Source organism: Myxocyprinus asiaticus, chromosome 7 (assembly GCF_019703515.2).
Source record: "Myxocyprinus asiaticus isolate MX2 ecotype Aquarium Trade chromosome 7, UBuf_Myxa_2, whole genome shotgun sequence".
NCBI classification, from domain to species: domain Eukaryota; kingdom Metazoa; phylum Chordata; class Actinopteri; order Cypriniformes; family Catostomidae; genus Myxocyprinus; species Myxocyprinus asiaticus.
In genome coordinates, this window is record NC_059350.1 from 14,970,030 (window position 1) to 14,993,908 (window position 23,879).

The 23,879-nt window shown below is 36.9% G+C and overlaps 2 protein-coding genes across 5 annotated transcripts in view; both read left to right on the top strand.

Annotated features, from left to right (window-relative positions):
* The first annotated feature begins 613 nt into the window (after nucleotides 1–613).
* On the top strand, nucleotides 614–6,987 carry LOC127443933 (uncharacterized). The gene is made up of 7 exons (XM_051703011.1): nucleotides 614–836; nucleotides 1,045–1,207; nucleotides 1,337–1,491; nucleotides 3,696–3,819; nucleotides 3,896–4,023; nucleotides 4,313–4,523; nucleotides 5,168–6,987. Exons 2-7 carry the CDS (start codon nucleotides 1,048–1,050, stop codon nucleotides 5,269–5,271), a joined length of 882 nt encoding a protein of 293 aa, XP_051558971.1. The 5' UTR covers nucleotides 614–836; nucleotides 1,045–1,047; the 3' UTR covers nucleotides 5,272–6,987.
* Nucleotides 6,988–10,841: 3,854 nt separating this feature from the next.
* LOC127443893 (protein Dok-7-like) overlaps nucleotides 10,842–23,879 on the top strand; it is a 42,695-nt gene continuing 29,657 nt past the window's right edge. For all 4 annotated transcript variants that reach the window (XM_051702927.1, XM_051702928.1, XM_051702929.1 and 1 more), the window contains exons 1-4: nucleotides 10,842–10,942; nucleotides 11,058–11,103; nucleotides 13,756–13,986; nucleotides 21,145–21,345. In XM_051702927.1, the coding sequence (XP_051558887.1) occupies nucleotides 10,889–10,942; nucleotides 11,058–11,103; nucleotides 13,756–13,986; nucleotides 21,145–21,345 (532 nt within the window). In that variant the 5' untranslated portion in view covers nucleotides 10,842–10,888. The remainder of the gene's footprint in view (nucleotides 10,943–11,057; nucleotides 11,104–13,755; nucleotides 13,987–21,144; nucleotides 21,346–23,879) is intronic.

The window sequence follows — 23,879 nt, forward strand, 5'->3', positions numbered from 1 at the left end:
AACCCCGCCCCTGCATTTGAGTTAGTATGACTCTCAGCAACCTATTTTGGCAGTTGTCATTTACTTGATATGTGCACTTGAAAGAAAGTATCTACTAAGAACCTAAATTTAATAAGTATAATTTTAATGAATATTATGTCATTAGGTTGTTTTCCAATCAATTATTTTTTGATTACACAGACATAAGGAAACCATCTATACAGTAACACCATTTCCAGGGATATTATACCGCTTTAGACGAAAATACTCTCTGCGGGAAGAGATTGACTGGAATCAGACATCAGAGATATGAATGGATTTGTTCTGTGAGGAAAACTAGTGTTGTGCCTTTAGGCTAGACTCTTAATGAGATTCAAAAAACTGTATTCCCCTCGCCAGCCACCCACCCCCTACCCCCACCACTTTGAGCCTATTTGCCTTATAATGTCCTTTCTGAGTGCTACAAACAGAAAAAGTGTTCCTGTCCAAATAATGACCTTACTGCTGGAAAAAAATAATTAAAAAAATAGAAACCCTCACAAAAATTTGAATGGTTTTAATGTTTATAATGGAAAAGTATTGGTTTTAATAGAAATGATAAAGGTCCCTGTGGGTCTTTAGGTAATGGGTTGGCTTCTAATGGTGGCATATTATGTGTAGTGGATACTATTAGGGACCAGTAATGGAAACCATTACAAACCGTTAAATCCTAATGGAATATGGTCCAAAAACTGTGGAAACATTAGAGTTTCTATTGTTTTGTTTTTTCAGTAGGGCTTTATCCTCAGTTGCTGTACGGTCTGTGGGAGATGACAGACTGGAAGAGACTCTGAAGAGAAGAGGCAAACGAACAGTATGTAAGTATATCAAAATATTTGACACAATCTAAACGTGTGTGTAATATATAATACTCTATATGTTCAGTTATCTTTTGGAATTGTAATGTTATTAGCACATCAGTTACCTTGTCTTTTTTTTTTTTTTTTTTTTTACATTTATTACATATATACTATTTAAATCAATTCACTGACAATAAATATTGTCATTGTTATGTAAATCCTTTAGAAAATGAAGTTCATGTTGATCCAGTGGATTGAGGATCCCCCAAAATGGGATGTGCTCTCAACAAACAGCATTATAAATGGCTTCTGTGAAACTGGGAGTATATGTGATGTGTCGTATAAAGAGGAAACCAAAATCAAAACAAAAGCAAAAATTTTAAACATTGGTAAGTAGCCTGTCATGTAATTTCAGAGGTCTGTACACAATGCACTTCTGGTATATTGTGCATTTTTTAGAGTTAAAAATAATTGTAAATTGTGTGCATGTTGTGTTAATCATTATTTAAAAATGCCAGGAACTAGATCTGCAATGCTGAAACAGCTTTACAGTGTGGAGAAAAGCCAGTCCAACAGAAACAGGCCAAGAGAGGATACAGAATTAAGGAGGGGTCAACACCAGAAAAACAGAAATAGAACTCTGTCTGAGTCAGACAGCAGTGAAGAAATTGATGTAGGTTTGGTTGTTCCTTTATGCTGTGGTAATGATGATATGGATTTTATTTTAGTTCTGTTATTCTCTTTTATGTACATTTTTTGTGTACAGTATGTCAGTAAACAGCCGCTGCAAAGGTCAGCAGGATAAGAGCTGAATATTTTAGCAGTATACCATTATGAGTTGTAACAAAGGTTAAGGATGGGAAAGGAGGAGGCGGGAACCGGCTGAACCATCAAAATAATATTTAATTTAAACAAAAAGACACACAACACAAACACACATGGCAGCTGCACGTGGCTCTCTCTCTCCCAAACTGCCGCGTTCCACTGCATTTATCCCTCTCCTCGGCTGATTAGCCCAATTGGGGGTGTAGTCACGGCCCAGCCCCGCCCTCCTCCTCATCACACTCTTCCCACCTTTGCCTCAGGTTGGGGAACCCCCGGCATGACTACAAGGTTTGTTGCCCTTCTGACTGCGCCTGCAGGCAGGCTTTTCCACACCTCTCTATGGCTGGGGAGTGGGACAAGGGAAGGGAAAAACAAAACAAAAAAGAGGAGAGGGAAAGGGCAAGGCGGAGCGACAGTGAGAGAGAGAGAGAGAGAGAGAGAGAGAGAGGAGAGAGAGAAAAAAACTTGCTCGCTGGTTTCCCAGACACGCCGTCGCCTGGTCCTCAATCACTCCTCCACCCTCTGGCGGACGACAGCCGCTCCTCCCCGGGAGTGTTTTGGCGGCCGGTAGGGAACTCCTCCGCCCCTGGCAGCCGGGAGCGAGCCCCTCCTCCCCTCGCAGAGGCAAGGACTCTACGACAGCACATCCCTCCTCCTTCCCGGGTTTTGGCACCAATGTAACGGTTAAAAATGGGAAAGGAGGAGGCAGCAACCAGCTGAACAGTCAAAGTAATAATTAATGAAATAAAAAGACACAAAACACAAACACACACACACGGCAGCTGCGTGTGGCTCTCTCTCTCGAACTGCCGCATCCGGCTGCATTTATCCCTCTCCTCGCTGATTAGCCCAACTGGGGGCCAGGCGTGCGTAATCACGGCCCGGCCCCGCCCTCCTCCTCGTCACACGAGCGTAGTGTGTTTTGGACCATATTAGGATTTAATGATTTGTATTGGTTTCCAATACAGCTAACTGGTCCCTAATGGTATCCATAACATAACATGCCACCAATAGAAGCCAGCACATTACCAGTAGATAGGGACCATTATAGTTTCCATTAAAACCAGTACATTTCCCATTATAACCATTAAAACCATTAGGATTTCAGTGAGGCTTCTATTGTTTTTTTTGTTGTTTTTTTATGCAGTGCAGACATGACAAAGTATGTTTATTTCTATGTTTACACTGTGCATGAAATTTTTTTTACTACACGTTATGTGCAACAAAACTGAAATGAAGTATGTGTATGTCATTAGCTAATCATTAGCACTGTACATACTATAAAATACAATTTACTCCAAAAATTCAACATTACATATTTTATTTAAAGAAAGTATTACACATTTTTCCAATGTTAACCATAAAAGTGTAACAGATTTTACTCTCAGTCAATATAACAATACCTAGCTAATTATGTTTCACATTATATTGTTAAAGCGAAAAGAATAAATAAATAATTTTTTTACCCATGTCATTCCAAATCCTTATGACTTCCTTTTTTCCATGGACCAGAAAAGGAGATGTTTATCATAATGTTCAGGCTGCACTTCTCCATACAACAAAAGGAATTGTGATTTATACTGTCAAGCACACAAATTTTTTTTTATATATATTGTAAATATACAGTAATTTTTTTTGTTTTTGCTCAGCTCTAAAATATTCCTACAATATTTCATCAGCTAGAAATTGCTCTTTTGGTGTGTAATCTCAATAAAATGATTTTTAAAAGTGCTTATTTAGTAATCACATATGGCTGGAAATGTAACGGAAATTCATTGGTCAAAAGAGTGGGAACCATGAATATTCCAAGCCATAGCTTTGTGTGAGGAACAGACCCAAAGTTGTTATTATCTTAAAATCATCCCATAATCTGTGGAGCTTTTTTTCCTTTTTAGATCTTGACAGCTCCTGGTGACTATGTTTTTATTGTGTGGAAAAGAGTGGTGTGATTATTCTTCAGAAGTTCTTCTTTTGTGTTCCACTGTTGTTGTTTTTAGAACTACATAGGAAATGTTCAACTGAAAACTTATGTGCACTTTTTTTTAACTGCAGGAGCCCAGTAGGGATGCAGCAACAGAGGCAACAAGGAATGAAGTTGGATGTAATGAGCAAATATTGGCAGAATTAAAAGAAATTAAGAGTGTTCTGGTGAACATTCTTGAACTAGTAAAAAATGGTAATCCAAATGTGCAAAATTGTTTGTCAGGCTGTAATGATGGTATCAAATACCCTAATAAATGATTTTGTCCTAGGATGCACTCCAGTTATAACTGCCCCAGTACATACTTTGGTGGTAACTCCCCCTGTACTCGCTTCAGATATGCCAGCCCCAGAATCTACCTCAGTGGTACCTGCCCCAAGTTCCGGTGACTTCAAAAAGGTATAGATTTTAAGTTGCATTTAAGTGAGTGTTTAAAAAGTTCTCTCACCAAGTGCATCAAATACTAATGCTTGGTCAAGAGCCCTGCTTGTCACTATATAGACACCAAAGGCATTGTTAGGACAAAATGTAACATAGGGTCTACTACAGATAGAACGGTGCAATAATAATAGACACAGACTAAAGAGAAAGCTGCTTAATGATATGACATATGAGATCCTGGTATACACACAAGTTAAGCAAACAAAAATGATGCTGAAAAAAAATCTTATTTATTGACTGTTTTCAGGTGAGAATTGGACCCAACACAATCATCAGTGCAGAAGATTTTGCTCATGTGAAATGGTTAGACCCCAAGAAAGCTACAAAAGACCTCCTGATGGCAGTGTTTGGAAGAAGAACATTGGCAACACACTGCTACACTGGAAAATGTTCCAATGCTTTCAAGGGAAAACCAGCAAAGCCTCAGTTAGTGCCTCAGAATGTGTCTGACATCATAAGTGAGTAACTTTTTTCTAAACAAATCAAAGAAGGATGCAAAATGTGTGACTTACAGAGACACCAATTCTACAGTAAGGTTAATTTGTCAAGTAAGTTCTTGTAATTATTATACTGATTGACTACAGCAGTGCAAGCACAGGCAAAAGCTTCCAAAGGCAGAGATACGGTGCAGTATCCCCTTGCTGTGTAGACAATCCCCCTCCCAATAACTTGTTTTTTAATTTATGGCCGTAAAGGAAATACTTTATGTAGTAACCATGAAATCAGTGTATTTTCTGTACAGAGCCGCAGCTCTGTTGCAGTGCAGAAATGGTAACTATGTTTACATGGACACCAGAAAGTGGCTTATTGCAAGAATGCAGCACATTTGTTCTCCGGTCTGTTCACGCACATGCGCAGTTCTAAAAAACCTCTAAGAACTGTTTCAGAATGCTGCTTTCTGGAAAAACCCTGGAATAAACCACCAGTGCCACTAACACTCTGCTTACAGTATGTGTGTGGTGTGAAACAGGCCTTAGACTAAAGCAGTTACAAGTGATAGTTGGAAAATATTTGTCAAGTGGATTATGGATTGTCTAGTGCTAGTGGATTAGCAAGTTTAGTAATATACATTTATTTTTCTCTTTATTCCTTTGACTTACAGGATACATCAAAAATAAATTCAACGTGGAAGGGACTCTAATCAAGAAAGCCATCTCCCAGAAATGTGCGGATGAATGCAAGCGATCAAAGAGAAACCAGAATTAATTTGCATCAGAAAGAATTATACTTTTTATTTTATTTATAACACTATTGCATAACAGTGTGAAATAACATTGTATTTCACACTGTTATTCAAAAATGTACTACTTTATTCGTTTTGTTGAAAGCCTGAATTGAATACAGTAGAAACTATAGTAGTACTTACTATTTCATGGTAAGTAATTAAAAAAGTAATTAATGTAGAAATGTAAAGGCCAGTTCACACTGCCCCAACAGACACCAACACTTCAAAGTTTCTAAAGTTGACTGTTGTATTTAGAATGTTGAGAAACATAACTGTCGTATTCACACTTACGTCTTTGTGTCGTTGTTTGCCGTTGAAGACGACTGACAAGGAATAGGTTGCGAATGAAGTCAAACATGCGCAATTAATTTATAAATAACCACTACGTTTAAAAAAACGTATTGTGTTTGCTGGGAACGTATTCATTCCGCAAGTTCCGTTGGAGGACAGTAATCCAGCGGCAAAAAAAAAAAACTATTGTTATGTTGGGAAAGTTAATATTGTAAATTATTGCAGATCTGCATTTCGTTCAGTATTTGCTTTTACTGTGTGATTCGACGGCGTTTGATAAATAAAGGATCTGTGTTTTTCATGCGAGTGAAAAGAGTGCTTCAGCACAAATTAGTTTCCGTCCGTGTCTTGCCTATTTGTACATATTTCCTCATGCATGAACCCAACAGTAACATATAATTTTGTTTTCTTTAGAAAGGAACGGATTGCTTTAACAAGTTCGCTTCAAAAATGTGAATAGTCGTGACTGTGTTTCTCCTGCTTGATCAATGCAGGTGCGGCCACGCGCATTCATTTTCTGTGAGTTGACAGGGACGCTTACCTCATAGTCATGGCAATAGTTCACGCTGAAGTCAGAATTTGTCGGAGTTCGTTGGAAAATCACACCAGACTGCTCAAACTTTCCAAGACCTGACAAACAAATGCCAACAAACACCAACAGGGTGAACATACTGATCCGACAAAACCCAACAAGTGTGTTTGTTGGAGTTTGTTGGGGCAGTGCAAATTGGCCTTTAGAGTAACAAAAAATGGAATTAATATCAAGTGTAGCGTCAGTCCAGGCAGGCCACATTAGTCAAGTTTGCAATCAGCTGATGCTTAGCTGATCATGACATCTACCAATACAATTCAGATGCTTATCAAAGTGGTTCTATTTCATCCCTCCAACTATTCATTCCCTTAGCTGCCTTTCCATTGCATGGAGCTGCACTTAACACTCTCCTCCATCCCCAGGTCCACCTCGCTTTTAGCATTTAGTTTTCTCAACTCTCTCTCTCTCTCTTTCTGTCTTGTTGTTCTGTGCTCTTGAAGACTACAATTGATTGCCAGTTTGAAATTCCTATCTTCATGTATTATTGCGCCTTGTATAATCTGAAGTTTTATTAAGAGTCCATTTAATCTAAAATGCAAATGAACTGTACCATGCTGCACTGTCAGAAATTATTTATTTACATGTTGTAATAATTCTGCTGTATCTTTTCTGTTACCCCTGGGGTGTTTTTATGTGCCGTGCTTCCTGCTTTGTCCATGCATGCATTGCTGCATGGATGGGCAGGGAGTTTGCCCAGAACAGAACCATACCGCCAACACCAACAGATTGCTTCAGTTGTCTGTACTGTAAATTAATTAAATTATTCATTCAAAGTATTCAAGTCAAAGTATTCATTTGACAGAAGTGGTCCTGACTGAAATAAAAAAACAATTAGAACAATACACATTTGATGATTTGTCATTAATAATTCATCAATTCATTATCAATCCCTTAGCAAGCTGACTCCAGACTTGGGGCCCTATTTTAAGAGTGCAAGCATTAAGCACAGGGCAATGCCTTAAGTCATAAGTGCAAAGTCAGTGGGCATGGCAATGAAGTTTTGGTATTTTTGTGCAAGCATGCACTAAGTCTAGGCGCAAGTGGGTTTGGTGAAATCGCCCGTGCATGCGCAAAAGGCTGGACGGTCTGGACCAAGTGTAATTTAATTCTGAGGTTCTTCTCCGGTTATTCCAGCATCTGTGTCCCATTATATAGTCCATTCCCTCAAGTACTAACGATTTAAACAAAGACAGCACATTAATAAGAAGTTGGTAGAGTAAATATACTGTATGCAATGAATTAGAAGAATTGAAAATTACGTTCTTTTGTGAATTAACTGTGTCCTTGATGATTGTTTGGCATATTTCTATGACAGCGACATGCTCCTTTTATACGCGTGGAAAATGTGATTCTCATGAGAATTTGAAAGTATGCTCCGTTAAATTAAGTAATTATTATTAATCATTTTCATCTACTGACACACAAATCATGGCTAGTATTAACAGTGATTGTATCAGCGTGCACTTCACTTCTACTGGCCAATTTTGAAAAATTACATTAATTTATTGAAACACAAAAAAAATTTAACCAAATACATTTCTAAATTCAAATTACACTTCAAAAGAAACGAAAATATAATAAAAATAACGAAGTGGCTAAAAACATCACACTAAATCCAAACATTTTACTCTCTCCAACTTCTTCCACCAGCCCATTTTGCAGTAACTCAAAAATTACTCTCAACAACAGCTGGAAAATAACTAGTCAAATTAAATCATAAATACAGGCTCAATTGTAAATATACAATAATAATAAAACATATAAACCTAACAATAATAATTGAAAAAATAAACCATGACCACTAGAAAGTTTAACACAAATCTCATAATTGTTTGTTTCAACTAATGGCTTCAACAGCGATCGTAAGGGACATTATTTGATGTGTACTGTCAGAATTTGGACATTAACTTTATTAACACCTGCTGGTGGAATCTCCAAACTGCAAATGAAGGAACTGAATTTGGACATTGCGCTGAGTTAAGAGGTGGTATTGAAACGTCTTGGCGCAATGACATATTTCTCAGGCTTTGCGCCATTTCATTTGCATACAATACACCCACAGTTTGCGCACCTACCCCAAAGTAGCGCAAACTCTCCCTCCCACGTCCACTTGCACTGGCGTGAAAATGGTAGAATTAGCACTCTCAGGTAAATGGGATAAAACGCTGCACTTTGCGCACTCACGAAAATAGAGCCCTTATAGGTGCACAAAGTAATTAGCCTACATATTTAGCTTTTGCTGGCTCTTGTTTGTCTTTCTAAACACCCAATACAACAACATTAGCCTTTCTGCTGCCCACACCAGCTCTGGAGCAGCCATGATGTTTGTGATGTTACTGCAGGTTGACAAAAGTTGATGTTCTCTAAATTCGTCTTAAGTTTATGTTCATTAATTTGGTCCAACTTGCAAGACACTGCAGGCCATGTGATCTCAAAATTGCGGCCACCACGAGGGGGAAACCTGTTCAATGTAGAATAAAAGGCATATGATCTTGTCCTATAGGAAATAAATTGCTGTTAGACACCTTTTAGATTTTTTTTTTTTTTTTTTTTTTTCATGTGTGAGCCCATAAGAAAATTTCCATTTAGATCTTATAACAATAGCTCCAAATTATGATAGAAATTCCAATTGGAATTCTTTAGATTTTTCTTATTGCACTGCTTTAGGATATTTGACAAGGGTAGTTTCAATTGTGTATGTGGTTTAGTCAGGCAGTTTAAGGATAACTAAAGAGATGATACATCAGTATTTGGGTTGTACATGGGTGTTTCAACTTCTGGTACTTTTGGCACTGTGTATTTCTAGAAAGTCTCATTAAAGCAGTTTTCACTCTCTCACTAGTTTTTTCTTCTTCTACCAACAATGTCCAACAGTTTATGTGCATGCATCACTGGAGATTTAAGTCATTTTTTCTGAAGCCATGAAAATTCCCGACACAAATCTTTACATTTACATTCATTTCTACCACATCTCAGATCAGTGTTGGGCAAGCTACTCAAAAAATGTAACTCAGTAAACAGAAAAATGAGTTAAGCTAAGCTAAAAGCTACACTTCAGAGAGAGTAGCAAGTTACACTACAAGCTACACACCAAAAGTAGCTTGCTACATTTAAGCCACTTCATTTTGTTTTTCAAAGAGATGCAGAGAGCATACTGTCATAGACAAAGCATCTAAAATACTTATTCACATAATGTTTATCAAAGCCATGGTTCAGTATAGTGCAATACATTACAGTATCAGGTATGCAGCATGGTGCAAATAATATGCATGTAAAAAACATGTAAATTCATATTTATGCATGCTACCTGTACAAACCCATACACATTTGAGCAATTTAATTTGCATGTCCTGTATAAAGACTCTACATATACTATTCATCATATCCTGTAATTCTGTGTCTAGCTGTTGTATTTCTAAAGCTTCTGATCAGAGGCCAAATTCCTTGTGTGTTTAAGCACATCTGGGCAATAACAACGTGATTTCTTATGGTATCAGATGGTAATACCATGGTGCTTTGAGATACAATTACTATTCTGTATATGCATGGTGCTTCAAAGTATATATATATATATATATATATATATATATATATATATATATATATATATATATATATATATATATATCTTTTTTTTTATGTATTATTTTTTTTTCACACTTGTTGCATAATTTGACAAAATTACAGCTTGATCGGGAAACGACACCCAATACAAATATTCTGTAAACGTGATATTTACCTTGAATTTTCTTTGTTTTCTTCAAACTTGTTGCACATTTCATCTCAAGCATGCAAGTACACTAACTATATACTTTTTTTTTTAGGAGCTAACAGTTTGAAGTGGTGAAAAAATGCCACAACTGTGGGAGTGTCTTAGATTAGCATAGTTTCAAACATGTTATAAAGTGTATAGACCTATCAGATGGATTTTTATAGTTTAATATTGAAAGTCTGGGACAATGCTCAAGTGCTAAACCAATAAAATCTATGCATACTGTAAATTGATAAGAAGGCTACTTAAAATAAACGAAGCATGAAATAAATTGTCTAAGTTAATGTCACCTTCACATTACAAAATCAAAAGTAGAAATCTGTTTTTCTAAAAATCCCAGCCCAACTGAAGAACCCATACAATGTCATGTTTGTTTACATTTCTCTTAAACCACCCTGAAAGCACACTTACATCACCCAGACCTCTATTTGATGTTTTTGTGTTTACATCTGGAAGACATTTAGGTTGTTTGCTCATCTGCAATACGTCTTTAAGACATTTCCTCTCGGATGTCAATAAGACATTCATCAGATGTTTATGATTTAGAATGTTTGTAATCTGATCTTTTTAAGATGTTTAGCAGATGTTCATTAGAATTTGATGCTTTCCTGATCAAAAGACCTAAAACAGACATCTCGGAGATGTACGTGTGCAGTCTTGTAAGAAAGATTGCATATCTGGGCCAGGTGCGGTAAATTCATTTGGCACCATTAACTTGCCACCTTGACCCAATGAACAACTGTAAAAACCTTTGCCTTGTCTGGGTCTACTGTTCAGAGGGTGGGCCAATGCATGTGTTAGTGTGTGTGTATGTGTGTGTGTGTGTGTGAGAGAGAGAGTTAATGTGCGTGTTAGAGCAGTGCAGACAGTTCTCGAGGTTATTTTGAAAGTGACCCCCTCACTGCCGCGGACCGCACACAGCTGTCGGGAACCATGACACAAGATGACGGATACAGTTGTCGTAGAGGGACAAGTCAGACTCCGAGAGGGGAAAAAGGTGTCTAAAAGCAACGCTAACTACTTTTCTCTGTCATTTATCATTTCTTAACTCCTTATTGGTTTGTATAAATAATCAGTACTTTCGTTTTTAGTAAACTTTTCTACGTTTACAGTGGAAAAACAGATGGGTGGTTCTACGGAAACCTTCGCCGGTAGCAGGTAATTACGCGGAAAACTTGTTGTAAACTATATTCATTATGCTTTTTTACAATTGTTGAGATACAAAAGATAGATTTAAATGTCTGTTTTGTTGCATAAAACCACTTTCATACTGAGTAAAGCCCTGACGTAGCGCTGTCATGGTTGTTTTTTTCTCGTAAAGATATGCGAGCTATTGGCATGGTCGATATGCGGGATATCGTAATGTCACGATGTCGCAATTCACGTTGTTGAAACGCTGTTCCTGGACCAACAGTTACAGTGCATACTACATTTACAGTCTGTTGAAGAGAAAGTACTATGAATGTGTTTGTATAGGAGAGATATATGTTGGTTGGCACATGTAATTTATAAATGTCACATTTGAATGCTTGACCTCTTGACCCGCACTCATTTATACTATCAAGACAACTTGTCCCCTCAGCTAGACTGCTATTTACAAAATAATGTAAAAATAATGTAGTGAGCGAGATATTCAACATGCTAATATCATGTATGAAGAGTGTGAGTGGGAATGGTTGACACATTGTGTGTAAAATAATAATAATTTATCATTTATGGCAGATCTTAATGTTTACTTGAGCATACACACAGAGATATCCCTTCTAAAACTATAGCCTTTGTGCCAAACATCCCTGTTTTGGTTGGTTAGATAAATTGCACGTCAAGTTTGAATCATGAACTACAAAAATTAGGAATTATTTTGTAACATTGAATGTGTCTATGTTTACCCATTTGTAATTTGGATTATCTTAATGGTTGTGCCACTAGAGATATACAAAAATAATAATGAAAATTGTGCCAAACACAATGTGTCTCACCTAATATACCAACACCATTCGCATTGCCAGTGTTCTACGCTTACGTCATTTATTTTGGAGAACTTGGCTAAAGGTTAGGTCATTTTTGGATTCCTCTCCCTGTGTCGTGTGAAACTGTCATTGTTTAATAGGTTAGTCTCCAGCTGCCTTAAGGGATCACCGTGTCTTTTGATGCGTGTGTTATGACAGCTGCTTGACTCAGCGTGTACCGTTTTAGAGGTCTGATGATCAGGAGGACTGTACTCTAGTACAGATGCATCAAAACAAAACATCACCACATTTCCAAAAACAAGAAATCTCTTGCCTTTAGTGGAGGCGTCAAAGGGACTATAGTTTGAGAGTGTCACACACTTAACACTAATCTATGGAAAGAGACAGCTTATATTTCATGGTTTAATAATTGTCTTAACTGCATGTGTTACTTTTTCAATGGTGAGTTCTTGATCATTATGCAATTACTATACAATATCAGCTTCTGGAACTGCCAGTTAAGCTGTAAAGGAAAAGTAGACTTTTTATTGTATTTAGGGAATATTCTGGGTTCAATACATGTTAAGCTCAATTGACACCATTTGTGGCATAATGTTGATTGCCATTAAAAAATAAATAAAAGCTAAATTCAAGGTTACAGGGAGGCACTTACAATGGAAGTGAATGGGGATAATTTTTGTGGGGTTTAATGGCAGATATGTGAACATTATAAAAGCACTTACTGTATATTAATTCTTCTTTTAAAAATCGTGTATTATTTGAGCTGTGAAGTTGTTTAAATCATTGCTTTTACAGTTGTTTTATGGTTTAGGGTAAGTCATCATGGCAAAAATGTTGTAAAACTGGATATCATTTTAACACTAAAATCATGTTAAAATGCGTATTGTTTGCGTCTTGTGGCTATACTTTTGTAATAGTGAGTATTTTAATGTTTACGTATTGGCCCCATTTACTTCCATTGTAAGTGCCTCAATATTACCCAAATTTGTGCTTTTATTAAAGAAAACGAGGTACTAGGCAAAATAAATTTTTGTGGTAAACAGCATTATTCCACAAATGCTACTTAATGAGTTTAGCTTGTATTAAACCTGGAATATTCTTTTTAGACTGTTAAAGTTTCTAGTACATCGTGTGTTATTTAGTTAATCTAGTTATTGGTAATGCCTAAAGTCACACTGTTTATTTACACATGATGCATACTTTTAGCTGCATAACTTGTCATAACTTATACTTGTCATAATTACCATATATTCAATAACATTAAAATAGGACACCATTTGTGCATTAGGATCTTTATGAAAGCAAAAATGCATACAAACACCTCCCAATATTTTACTGCGGCTGTAACATATACAGTGATGGTATCAGATGGTAAATACCATAGTATTTTGGTATATACCATGGTACTGAATTATTACAATATTCATGTACCATGTATTAATATAGTACTTAAAAGACTACCATGGTACTGACATGGTACAGTAAATGTCCAAAAACCATTGGTAGTATAGTGGTACGTTTTATGTACTTTTTTGTTGTTTAGGCTGTATAGACCTGAGGGTAGACACTTGACTGTGAGGAATGAAAGTATAGTCCATTTAAGGCCTTAAGTAACATCTCATTTCCATGTTTTGTTTTTAAAAGACTTATGTTAAATGTTTTGTTGGCTGAACATCAAGGTACTCAACAATACAACCTTTTGAACGGCTTGTAATTCCATCTTTTACTGCCTTGTTTTTCTTTGTGTCAAAATTAAATATGGTGTCCACCCTAAATAATCTCCATAAACATGTATTACTCATGTTGTATGAATCTGTTATCTTCACTCTGTCTGTCTCAGATTGCCTGTCCATGTTGGTGTATAAGGAGCGTGGAGAGAAAAGTAAAGGACAGCGGGAGAGGAGTCAGGCCATGCTGAGGGATATCTGTGGACTAGAGGCTCTCCAGGGCTTTGATGGAGTCAATTATGCGCTCAGTCTGCTCTGCCTGAGCCAGTCTGTCATGCTGGGCTTTGAAAACAGAGTGACCCTTCTAGCCTGGGATGCTCGTATCCGCTACAGCCTTGGAGAGGGTGAGAGAGGAGCATTTGTGTGTGTATTGATGAAGAGACCTTCTGTCATTCACCAGAAATGTGTGATGTTCTGCTCAGTGGTGGATCCTGGCATAGACAATATAGGCACTAGGGCAGCTTCACAATTAATCAGATAATTAGTCGAGGTTACAATTACAACAATTTGTGAAAAGTGTCAATTACAATATTCTATTTAGATCTCATATTGCATCAAAGATTTTGTAGCAGTTTTGCATTGTGACCAATTACATTTACATATATTTGTGTATAATTGATTCAAAAGTTGAATAACAGTTTTGATTTTCGTGCTGCTAAGGGGGCTATGGCAATGTCTTCAGTTACTTAAGCAATAAGCCACGAGAGGGCGTGCCTTACAGTGATTTTACCACTGGGAAGGGGTGTTCTTACCCGTGGTTAAATCACTGTAAGTCTTGACTTCAAGTGGTATATTGCTTTTATAAAACGGCTGTAACAGCAATCAAAGACACCAGTGTTCATTAAATAATTCAGTTTATTAATAACAAATATAATCCGCACAATAAACAATTCTTCTGCCAAGTAACAAAGTTCCCAAGGTCATTATGAACGTATGATCACTATAAATGTAAGATCATTCTATGACTTTCTAATGATCAGAATTATTGTTGATATTAATTTGGACATTTCTGTTGATGAAATTTCCATCAATTTTATGTCCGCTTTAAAATAGAGTTCAACCACGTTTGGATTTTTCTTTGCTGATGGACCAGAGGTGATTGTGTCAGGGTAAGTGCATTTTAATGAGGCGGTGCAGGCTAGGATGTTGCTCCAGCTTCCCTGTTCACTGTAGTTCGGGTGCCAGTACGACTGTAGAAATAATTCGCTTTGGTGTCCGGTCACAGCCATAATTTCTCTAGCCTCCAAGCCGGCATCAGAAAGTCTCTGCACCGTCGTACTTCGCAAACAGTGGTTTGTGTACACTCTTTCAATTCCAGCAGCCTTACAAATTCGAGGTAACATTGAGCCAAGGAAGTTTACCCCCATTGGTTCTCTGGTATACCTTTAGAAAAAATAAATGTATATTCGATTTCATTTTAGGGCCCATTTTTATCATTATCATTATTATTTTACCATTTTATAAAATTACTTACCACACATTTTTGCTGTAATTGCTCCTCTTTGGGTGCAGATAAAAAGCATTTGAATTCGGAGGGAACAAGGACACGTATTTCTCAAACGAGTCGACAGGATATAGCACATCTCCCGGCTGCTCGTACATGAATCCTCGTCGGCTCTCTCGGGCTCTCTTGTTGGGATCTTTATGGTTTTTAGTGGCTTCATTGGAAGTCAAGTTTGCATACTTGATGTCATTCTCATCCTTGCGAACAACAAAAGATTCAAAACGCAGTTGGCGATTTCTCTCTTTCCCCTACCGTCCTAGATGCAGTTGCATGTCAAGCCAAACTTTATTGACAAGCCCTTGCAGTGTGTTTGGATTCAGTGTGTTGGAGTGTTTGATCTTGGTAAAATGTTTGTTTGTTAAAGCCTGGTGGTATGTTGCCCTCTCTTCGAAGTTTTTTCACCACTACAAGGAAATTTTGTTGCTAGTATAGTGAATTCGGGATCTTTCAGTAAACACCAGGACAGACTAAGTGGTGGGTCATTGATGTACCGGTTCAGCCCCGCTCGTAAACAAACATAACTGCTGAATCCATACGACTCTCCTTTTCCATTTTTTTATTGTAGCATAAAACTGCCTCAGAGTTTCGTTGAGCTCTGTTTTGGTGATTTAAAAAAAAAAAAAAATCCAGATCTACATTTTTCTCAGTTCACCAGGTTTGAAAGCAGCGAACGGCCCACATAGTCTGCTTAACGGTCCCGGTTTCATTTCTTAATTTCTCCAATTCCTCTATTTCCCTCTCGTTAATTTCAGCATGTCTTGCCATTTTTTCATTTTCCTCGTGTAAGTCAATGTCCTCCCACCATTCATCAACTGTTAATCCACCATATAAATCAAAACTGCTAGTGAAATCTTCCATGTCTGTGGCATAGTTGCATCAAAAGCCGTAATCCTCCAATTTGGCACATTGATATGAAATTCGAATGTTGTGCGGTTAGAGGTGTACGTTTATTGTCATTTTACAACAGCTTGGAATGAGGCTCATCCAATCAGAATTCAGGGTCGGAACTATTCGTTTGATAAGTATTTTAATGTAAATTATATTTAATAAAATGAATCACAATTGCAATATCAATGGAAATAATTAACAGTTATGATTTTGGCCATAACCGTGAAGCCCTAACAGGGCAGCTGTATTTTCTGGAGCCGCACACAGCTCTCAGATGCACAATCCACTTCTCTATAACTTTTCACAGTTTGACAGAATAATCTCACCCTTCATTGAAATGAATTGTGACCTAACGGGTAACTTGTTCTATGCAGCTTCCTGTAATAAGTTTCTCTGTTTCCTCTCACATTGGCTACTATCTGTCTGCACCATAGAAATAAGATAAGTGGTCTGCCCATTAAAAAAGTTTCCTCACCTGCAAGAGACCAGTGCAGGTCAAATTAATCAAATCACAAAATAAATTGCATTCCTGCTCCTAAAATATATCCACTGATATACAGCCCTGTTTACACCCGGTATTAACATGCGTTTTGGGCGAACCAATCACAAGATGACAAGCGAGATATATCACCGTTTACACCTGGTCGTCATATGTGTCTCATTTGAGCACTTGCTTTCGGATTTCGAGGGAAGGGTCTCTGATTTCATGACGACGTACATCAGTCATTACTTCAGTGTATTACTGCATAATAACAAAGCACAAAAAAGTAAAAGAAAATAACACAATTTCTCTTAATTATACTTGCATTTAACCTAAGCACAAACATGATGTTTAGAGCAGAATTCTCCATTATTTTTGTGTATTAACTAGAGCTGTCAAAGTTAATGCGTTAACACGTGATTAAAGTTAAACACATTATTTTTTCTTAATCGTGATTAATGCATTTACTGTTAAAAATGCATAAACCAGCATATACACTGGTCAGAGCAGGGCTGAACCTTTGCGATTTCATTACACTAATGCACACACCACAACATACACAATAGCCGTGTCAGTGGTGATGGGGGAAAGACCTCTTAATGCTATTTGTTGTACAAAACAAGCCCAGATGGTGACAGAAATCAAGTTCTTTGCAGCCTCTGTAATGTGCAATTTAATTACCACATAAGCACGTCAAGTCTTAACTATCACAAAAATGCAGAACCAGATGTGGTTTGCAAGCGCTTTTCATGTGAAGTTCAAAGCAGCGCTTGACATAGGCGTTGATGCTCTGACTCGAAACGTGAATGTGGCTTCATGATTGCTGTAGCAAAGCGGATAGCCACAGTCTGTGGAGGATGAGAATTTAAGAGATTTAATGCAAATTGCAATGAATACTCCACCTATGGTTGCATAGTTTTTAAATTAGTCAGCCTCCCAGTTAGACTTTGTGAAATGTTTAATGTTAGTTGAATTGGTGCTATATTAGTGCATTTCTATTTTTATACTGTGGAAGGCTTTGTTTGGAAAATGTTCATAAAGCATTATTGTTACATATTGTTTTGTTTTCTTTCCTAAGAAGGAAATAAATGCATTTTGACAGTAAAAGTGAAATTTCAGCACTTTCCAAATCTGCTATTAATTGCGATTAACTATGAAAAATAATGTGATTAATCGCAATAAAAATTTTTTAATCGACTGACAGCACTAGTGTTAACTGCTTCAGCTTCAGATGTGTTCTTCTCATTTGTGTCCCTTCATGTTGATATCAGACACACTGAAGAAGTTCTGTGAAGTTCTTGTGCAAGTACATATATTCACTATTTCAAATGTTCTGATCAATTGGTTATTTTTTTTTTTAAAGCCACATATAATTGGCAAGATTTAAGCTCTTGTTTTAGTGCATTGGTTTATTGACAGGCTAATAGGTGGTGCTTCTGTTATCATGGATGAGCATTTACACTAGGAACTCAATGTGGTCATATGCGTTTTTGAGCACTTTTGGCAACCTCCGAATTTGATTGAAGTAAACAATCTCAAAACATTTTGGACCCTATTTACACCTGTCTTAAGTATCATCCCTTTTCAAATGGATTGCCCAAAATGCACCTTAATAACAGCCCTGCGTTCCAAGTGGGATATATCTGCCTCTGAAGGGCAATTTGTAAGGGAAACGATTGTGGATGCCATGTTGAAGGGTCGTTCCAAACTGAAGGGCTCATAAATAGCTGCTTCGATGTGCCCTTCGAAACTGCCGTTTCCATAGAAACAGATGGACACTTCACTGCCAAGCGGACCGGAACCAAAGCAAACATCACAAATATGGAGTACATTGGTAACGGGGGGAATGAAGGGGTCTCGTATCTGACCTCGCCTCTGGCACCATGTGGGTTAGTGCAGCTACTATGTGTGTTAATCCCAGACATTTGCGAAAAACACGTACAGAAACACACCTATACCCAAGCGGCTCTCAGAAGTCACATATTAAATCTTCTATGTTAGTTTGTGTAACCTGTCTCAAGTCACATCCTTGAATGCTTAGCAGCATTTAGAGCAGTGCAGCGTGCCCTATGTGAAAGCAGCCGAGTTATAATTGGGACCCTGTGATGTGTGATACTCCAGAAGATCTCTCAAGTTTTCAAAGAACATGTGCTTGACAAAGTAACACATACTAAAAAAAAACAGAGAAAAGTATCTGACAGCAAAATGTGATCCTGGAGATGGCTCACAGGCCTTTTCAAATCAAAGTTTTCAATTCCGTTCATCCAGTTGACATGTTGAATAAAAATGAAATTGTCTTGAAAGATTGTCTCAGACATTTCCATCATTTAGCTTTCAAGAAAACAACACGATTTTTTATATATTTTTTGGTTTCTGTTGAACTAAAATGTATACTGACGATTCAGGATGTCATTCTGTATGTTGTTTCCACTTCGATGCCTCAATTTGCAGCCTCATGTTTGTGTATTTGTCTTGCATTAAGGCAATCAGAAAGATGATAGATGGAGTTTGGCGGAGCAAGATGCTCATGTCTCATTCTGCTCTGCTGCTCTTATCAGTTTCCTGCTTTATAAACCACGCTGAACCAACTCCCCTCAGACTCCCCATGATCGATGAGTCAGTGATTATAGACTACTTATGCTTGGTTGGCCATAGAAGGAAATTAGAGTGTGTTTGTGTGTGTAAAATCAATAAGTCTTGTATTTTAAAATTATCAAATGATGAAAATATATTTTGTGTGTGTCTGTAAGTATTATGTGACAAGGTGCATAGTGAAATTTGAGTCACAGATAAGCTTTAATCTAATTACTGATGCAAGACACGCATACAGATACATCCTGTAGATACACTCTGCTGCAGGCAAACTGTATCATTAATTTGCCTGCTTGGATAATATTGATTGTCTTAATTAAGATAAATTAAGGTAGTGTTTCCATTGATTTGGAGTCTATAATCATGTTTGTGTTTGTTAATCTGGCACATTAAGTATGTATTGAACCTAAAATACCTCCAAAATTGCCTGTGCTTACAGTACTAGCCTTAAAAATTCAAAAAGACAAATAAAAATACAGCTACAATTAAATTAATCCACTATGATTAATTAGTCATGCTGTGGTTTGCTGTAATTCATATGTATTTCTAATGGGTTTTCAGTTTGATAATGCTGTTAATTCATTTTGGTAGAACAAAACGTGATGAGAAAAATTTCTATTTGTGTTGTGTTTGTATGTGCTAACCTTTTATGTTCCCGGTCAAAACTGACAGACCCACTAAACTGTTAATAAATCTGTAATATTGCATATATTATCCCAAGATATTGCATTAAATCTTTTTGTCAACTTCTATTTTTTTAGTAATCATGACAGGTTTTGTACTTCTTTTTTGAACATATTTAAGAAATACATATATATTTTTTTATTGATTGAAGGATTCATTGAACTGAGCTCATACTGGAGGGCACTTCCTGTAGAAAAAATTAAAAATAATAATAATTATGTAATAAATTAATAATCACTTGCTTGATCTAAATAAAATAGGTGTCATTTTAAAGCTTAGAATCTTACATATTTAATTTGCTGACAAATTAGAACTGATTTGTTCTCATAATTTGCAAATTATCTAATATGTTATCTAAACAATTATATTCAGAGTTGGTAAAAGCATAAAAAAAGATGAGATAGCCATGTGTTATACATCGTTGGAAAGGTCTCAATTAGTAAAATGCAATGAGCAAATTTGTTTCACTCAGAGGCCAAACTGCAGTGAGTATTAGTGTGTAAAATTCCCACTGACACACATAAATATAATAAACAGGAGTGTCTTTTTGTCATGTTTTTCCTTATTAATTCCTGAAACATACATATAGACAATGACATAACATAATTTACAGCAGACTAGCCAGATTAAAACGAGCCCAAACACAACATAATATGAAGAGTTGATCTTGAAATATTCACGTGTGTATATGGTAAAGACGATGCACAAAAGGGCACTCAACACACGTTGTATATGTGTCTCTGTGTGTGTGTGTGTGTGTGTGTGTGTGTGTTTGTTTGTTTGTTTGTCTGTGTGTTCCTGAGGACTTTGTGTATGCAAACACTCATCCACATATGTGCACATCTAAAGGATTGGGATCCTCCTGAACACTTATTATTTCTGTATTTTGTAGTCTAATACATTAATTTCCGATGGCCGGTCATTTTTGACCGAGAACACAACAAGTGTAACAAAGTGAAATAAAACCAAGAAAATGTAAAGAAAATTTTTCAATCTTTTGTGTGTGTTTTCTGATACTGTATGTGAACAAAGTCAAGAAATGTTATTACAATTGGATAAAAAAAAAAAAGTTGTTTGTGTCAAAATTACCGAAAAACAACATAAAGGTTAGGCAAATTCAGTCGGCTAGTGTATTAAGTCAAGATACAGGACTACTGTATAAGAAGACTGTACTAATCTGCACAATTGGATTTTTAAACATAATCGACTTAAAGACAGAAATTAGGCCTTTCCAGAACCTGTCCAGAACAACTGCTTTGTGTCAGTTTCAGTGGTTTAATAATAAACTAATGATAGTTTTAAAGTCAAGCTGTCTGATTACAGAATCTCCTCTTAAACTCAGTTCTCTTTCAGTCCACAGATTCAATGTCAATGTCCAGCCTGGCACCAAACTAGACAGCGGCCCTGCCTCACTGCATTTGTGCAACAACTTGCTTGTTATTGCCAGAGACCTCCCTCCAGCTGTCATCGGCCAATGGAACCTGTCAGACTTAAGACGCTATGGTGCCGTTCCTAATGGATTTGTCTTTGAGGGCGGGACAAGATGCGGCTACTGTAAGTTTATGTTATTGTTCTTTGTTATTCTTTTCATTGTTGAATTGCTGAATTTAATCGATTTGTCCTACATGTTTTTGAGATTCATTCCAAGAGTCATTCTTGGACATCTCTCTTTTTCGTTGTTGCCAGGTTACTGCGTTTTATTCAATAAGAGTGCTCGAATGATTAAGTATTCAGCTGTGAAGTTGTCTTCTCTCTCTTTTTCAATTGGTCTTAGTGTTTCTCAGTAGTGGAAGTAGCTCAGAGGTGTTTGCCAGTAGTAAATGTGAAAATCAGATAACCCAATTTCTCTCTCTCTCTCTCTCTCAATATTCCCCCTTTCTCACATTCTCACTTCCCCCATACATACTGGCAGAATCAGTTATACACATTACTTTTCTGCACACCCACACCCACCCACACAGAGACTTGTGGTAATGTGTGATATGGTCCAGTATGAGACGTTGCGTTAGCACCAGTAAAACCCACCAGCTGCTTCTGTGGCAAATCCACCTGCAGCTGTTCTGTAGCTTCAGCGGCTCTAATAGTCCAATTTATATGAAACTTCCTTACAACCTCAGCCATGTCACAGCACAAAAAGTGTTTTACCATAATCATAAGCTGGTTAATTAATTTGTTGTGCCTTGAAGTGATGTTTTTCAGGGTTTTCTTTAAATGCTCAGCTGTTGGAGTGCACTATGCAGGGAACGCTGAGAAGTTTTATATGTTTAGAGTGAAGAGCGGCATGTAAAAGGCCTCCTGCCAAGTGGAAGAACTTAAGTGTGTGTGTGTTTTTGGGTGGGGTGGGGTGTGAGGGAATGGGGCACTCGCATTGCACACCAGAAGCGTACCTCTCATTGCTGTAATACATTAGTAGATTGTAAGTCACGTATGTTCTGTTAGATTGAAAAGGGCTTCAGCTTTGGCCCTGTTAACTGCTAAGCAGTGCTTGTGTGACTTGGCTCATATAAAAAAAGATAGGATTTTTATTCCCATAGAGACCAACCAATCAACAAACAGAATTTCGGTTGCTCACTCTATATTCATTCATGCAATACATATGACTGATGAATGTCAATAACCTGTAATACACTTCCCTTGTTCCAAACCCTGATGTTTTCTTCCATGGTACACAAAAGTTATTCTCTTATTAAAATCATGGTTACGTTTAGGGTTTGGGTAAGGTGTTAGACCTATATGTTTTGGGTTATGGGTTAAACTGAGGAGAAATCTTAAAATCATTGTTTTTGGTTAGTTTATTTTTCTCTATTAGAGGAAAAGTTATGCATTTTTGTGTAAACCAACTCGAACGATTTCTTACCATTTCCTCATCTCGTACCACAGGCGTAGATTTAGGTATGGATGGTAGGGATATGTCCCTACCAACTTTCAGAAAATCAGAAGTGTCCTGACCAACATTTGGGCAATTTTATCAAACTTTCTCAGTTTCATTATTCATGTATAAATTATTGTCTGACCACTTCGGAAGCAGCGTATAAACGGCATTGTCATGTGTCACCTGTTAATTTTCTCAGTACTGATCAGGATGCACCAATCACAGTTGTTTCAGATTACTGCATAATATATATTTTTTAATCCTTTTCTGGAGATTGCAAGGGCAAAAAATAATATTAGTGTACAAATGTTTCCTGTCTAAGTAAAAAAAAAAAAAAAAACGTCCTGAGTTTTGCATGCAGCCCAATGGATTCTGCTTTTACGGATGGTAAAGGCCCTCTTTAGGAAGACAGCTTTGAACTTGAACTTGTCTAGATAATGGGGTGGATTAGAGGTGCAGGATTTTTAGATGCTAGGATAACTGATAACACAGATAGTTGATTTGGGATGGCAATATGAGAAAAAATTATATGGGAGTGAGGGGAGTTGGAAAGCAGAAATTGGAGGAAAATGTTAAGTGGTGTCAATGCTCCATTCTCCCCATAATTTGTCTAACTTGAGAAGTCACTTTGCACATATAGCTTTTTAATTTAGCTTGCCCTTCGGTTAGATTTTCATTTGTTTAATGGATAATACATTTTACAGAATCTCACTTTATGTCCCTTGGATATCACTGTTTTCTTGATGTTGATCTACTTGAAGACAGTTGAATTTGATTTTTGACACATTACAGGTTAATTGCATAACATATTGTCGATGCAGAATCCAACAAGTTTACATATTACATTTTTCCTTCATATCATGCAGCCATACCTGTTTATTCTTCAGAAGAAGAAAAAAAAAAAAAAAACAATACAGACTAATATACAGTTGAAGTCAGAATTTTACATACACTTAGGTTGAAGTCATTAAAACTCATTTTTTAACCACTCCACAGATTTAATATTAGCAAACTATAGTTTTGGCAAGTCGTTTAGGTCATCTACTTTGTGCGTGACACAAGTAATATTTCCAACAATTGTTTACAGACATATTGTTTCACTTTTAATTGACTATATCACAATTCCAGTGGGTCAAAAGTTTACATACACTAAGTTAACTGTGCCTTTAAGCAGCTTGGAAAATTCCAGAAAATGATGCCAAGCCTTTAGACAATT